Source organism: Salvelinus namaycush, chromosome 26, assembly GCF_016432855.1.
Source record: "Salvelinus namaycush isolate Seneca chromosome 26, SaNama_1.0, whole genome shotgun sequence".
Lineage (NCBI taxonomy): Eukaryota > Metazoa > Chordata > Actinopteri > Salmoniformes > Salmonidae > Salvelinus > Salvelinus namaycush.
In genome coordinates this window covers 36,343,517-36,346,720 of record NC_052332.1, presented here as the reverse complement: position 1 = coordinate 36,346,720, position 3,204 = coordinate 36,343,517, and the positions used below count along the sequence as shown (strand labels likewise).

Here is a 3,204-nt window from a genome sequence, read left to right as displayed (position 1 = left end):
ACTAGCCAGGATCTCTGGAAAACCTGGGAATTTTAAGAAAGTGAATTTTGCAACACTACCTTTTGACACTGAAATCCTAACTCTATGTGAAAACAACCTTCTATTCTGCCTTATCTCAAATGAATGTTTGTCAATGAAGGGGTAGCTCACCCAAATGACTAAATGACTTGTTTCCTTACCATGAAATGAATGTTTGTCAATGAAGGGGTAGCTCACCCAAATGACTAAATGACTTGTTTCCTTACCATGAAAGCAATATATGGACCAGGTTAGACCACAAGTGGTTCCAAACATTTATTAATATTGTACATTCAGTCCTTGGGGCCTGAGGGTTTTCTCCTGCTCATTAATATATACCCTTTAAGTCAATGAGAGTTACTGTGTTCATGTACAAACCCATCCAGACACCAGAGGGAGCTCAAACCTGCATTGTCATCCTATTTTGGCAAAACAGAGCTTGTGTTTGTTACATTGGGTTTAGTAGGCTAGAAGCATGTAGGCCGACAGTACATTTGATCCCCGCCTCATGGTAGAGATATACTTGTTCAGGGTAAACAGGAAAACATCCCTATTTTAATAAACAAAACCCAGACGTCACATGTCCATGATCTGGTGAAACTCACATTTGAATCCTTCACGAACATCATGGAGTCTATCCCAAATTGCACCCTATTCCCTATGAGCCCTGGTCAAAAGTAGTGCACTGCATAGGCAATAGGGTGCCATTCGGGACACAGCATTTTATCGCTCCCCAACACAATGCAAACCATTGGTGTGAGCTCAGCCTCAACTCACTCTCTGTCAAACTGGTTTGTTCCGGCTGGGGCTTTCCATAGCGTAGCTGGTCACATACTAATTCATATTGAACTGATTCTGAGTTTTGCACGTGAAAGAGCTACATAAAGAGGAAATGGTATTTTAAATGTGTCAAAATGAAGCTATGAAACAAACTGCAGAAGCAAGAAGCTTCATATAAACACTAATCAATAGTCTTACTGTATATATCTGGTCATTGTTAAAGGGACTGAAAACATATTCACATCAAGGGAAGTAGACTTTTCTTTACATACATTATTACAGCAACAAAACATGGAAAAACATGTCACAAACAAACCCAACTAATAAAAAGAAAACCTAACTTTCAGTGCCAGTTATATCCTTCATCAAATATTAAAATGTCTAATATCACTTTTTACACACAAAACAAGTAAATAAGTACACACAGGCATAGTTAATGTCCATATTTTCCATAAACCATGCTGTGTGTGTGTGGTCTCAGAGATAGGTCTTAGTTGGGTTTAAGGATTCATCCTCACTGGGTTGAGACTTGTCTGCTAAACTCTCCTGAGACTCTAGTCTTTTCAACTGAGACTTTGTAGACGGTGCCTTACTCCCCCCAGACCCCGGCCTGTAGTCCTGCTCTACCACACCTAGCCCGTCCTCCTCCCAGGGAGGCCTAGTTTTCACCACTCCCCAGGGCTGAGACTTGGCAGATGCTGCTTGGCTGCTGTGAGACCTGGTAAAGGCCATTTTGTCGTTGGCCTGGGACTTGGTGGATGGTCCCCTGCTGTGCTGGGAGGCTGCTGCCTGGCTGGAGGCGGCTCCGTTGGAAGAGCGAACCACCAGGTAGCGAACAGAGGGGCTCTTATCCTCGTCATGGGCCCTGAGGGGGCAGGAGGAGCTGATGAACAGCCCCCCTCCCAGGATGAGAAGGATGGATGCCCCCCAGCCGATGTATAGACACGCCCCGATCTCCCTCCGCTGGGCATCGGTGGTGGAGCTGTAGAACCCCTGCACCACCGCCCCAGCAGCCCACGAAGTGGGGATCAGGCACAGCACCCCCGTGGCGATCAACACCGCGCCCGCTGTCACGGCAACCCGTTCTTTGACCCCGCCTCCTTGCTCGTCCAGAAACCGAGTGCACTTCCCCCCGACGAAGGCCAGTAGGAGCCCGGCAGCGCCCGTGGCGATGGCGAGGACGGTGAGCGCTCTGGCGGCTTGGAGGTCGGAGGACAGGGCCAGGAGGGAGTCGTATGGTTTACACTGCATCTGGCCCGTGCTCTCGACCACGCAGCTCATCCAGATACCCTCCCAGATGGTCTGAGACGTGATGATGGTGGCTCCAATGAAGGCCGTGACCCTCCACATGGGCAGGATACAGGTCAGGATGACCCCCACCCAGCCCAGCAGGCTCAGGGCGCTGCCCAGCATCTGGATCCCCAGAGAGACCATGTTAGAGGGGGCAGAGGAGAGAACACACTGTCTCTCTAGCTGCTTGCTGGTTGTTGTCAGTCAGAGTCCTTAGAAAGTCTGACGTTCGCACGCCTCTGTGTCTCACAGTCCCTATCTATTCTATTGGCACTCCCTTTGGATTGTTCAGGGTCTGTGAGTCCTGAACTGAAACATTCTTTAGTCACTTCCCGTTTCCTCCAGTCTCTCAGTCCTTTAATGGTTGGCAGTGTCTTTTTTTTCAGCTGACCATTCTTCAGTTTCAGCCTCTTCTCTCCCTCCGCTAAGCTGCTGTTATGTATAGTAGGTCACCAGAGATGACAGAGATCCCAGATTGCTGCCTTGCCCACCTGTTACAGGTGTCTGTTCCTGCGTACAGTTCCTACCTGCCTACCTCTGGGTGTATCTGTGTCTCTATACCTGTTCTGCTACACCTGACTCTCTTCCCGTCCCTCTCTTTACCTCTCTCTCTACCTGTCTATTTTCTCTCTTTTTCTCCCTCCTCCTCTATCAGTCTTTCCCTCCTCTTCCTCCCTCCCTCCTCTCAAACGCTCTCTCTGTGAATGGTGGCGTCAGTATTGTCTTCTCTGTCTCCTGAGTATCCACCTGGGTGACAGTGAGCAGGTGTATATACACCACACCTCCCTCTGGGGGGGGGGGGGGGGGGGGGGGGGGGGGGAGAGGGAGATATGAGATATATGCCTGTGACATCATCTTCTAGCCCAGCAGGGCCACGTTCAGTTGAAAAACCTTCTCGAACGTTGCAGATAGAAATTCCATGAATAGAGCCGACGTTATTCCTTATTCAACATGTCAGAGAGACATGTTTGTTCTACATAGCCAATTTCTATCTGAACGTTCCAAAAAGTTGCATCCTGCTGAACTCGCCCCAGGTTCTTCTCTGGGCAATTAGGGCGGGGCATGATGCAAAGCATTATGGGTCGTGGAACATGATGGAAGTTTAACAAATGATTT

At 48.7% G+C, this 3,204-nt stretch overlaps 1 protein-coding gene across 1 annotated transcript; it reads right to left on the bottom strand.

Annotated features, from left to right (window-relative positions):
* Window positions 1-1,275: 1,275 nt before the first annotated feature.
* Window positions 1,276-2,232, bottom strand: LOC120021126 (claudin-4-like). The gene has a single exon (XM_038964765.1). It carries the CDS (start codon window positions 2,230-2,232, stop codon window positions 1,276-1,278), a length of 957 nt encoding a protein of 318 aa, XP_038820693.1.
* Window positions 2,233-3,204: the final 972 nt, after the last annotated feature.

Excerpts from the sequence above, each read along its gene's own strand:
- LOC120021126 (XM_038964765.1), bottom strand. The coding sequence starts at position 2,232 with ATGGTCTCTCTGGGGATCCAGATGCTGGGCAGCGCCCTGAGCCTGCTG.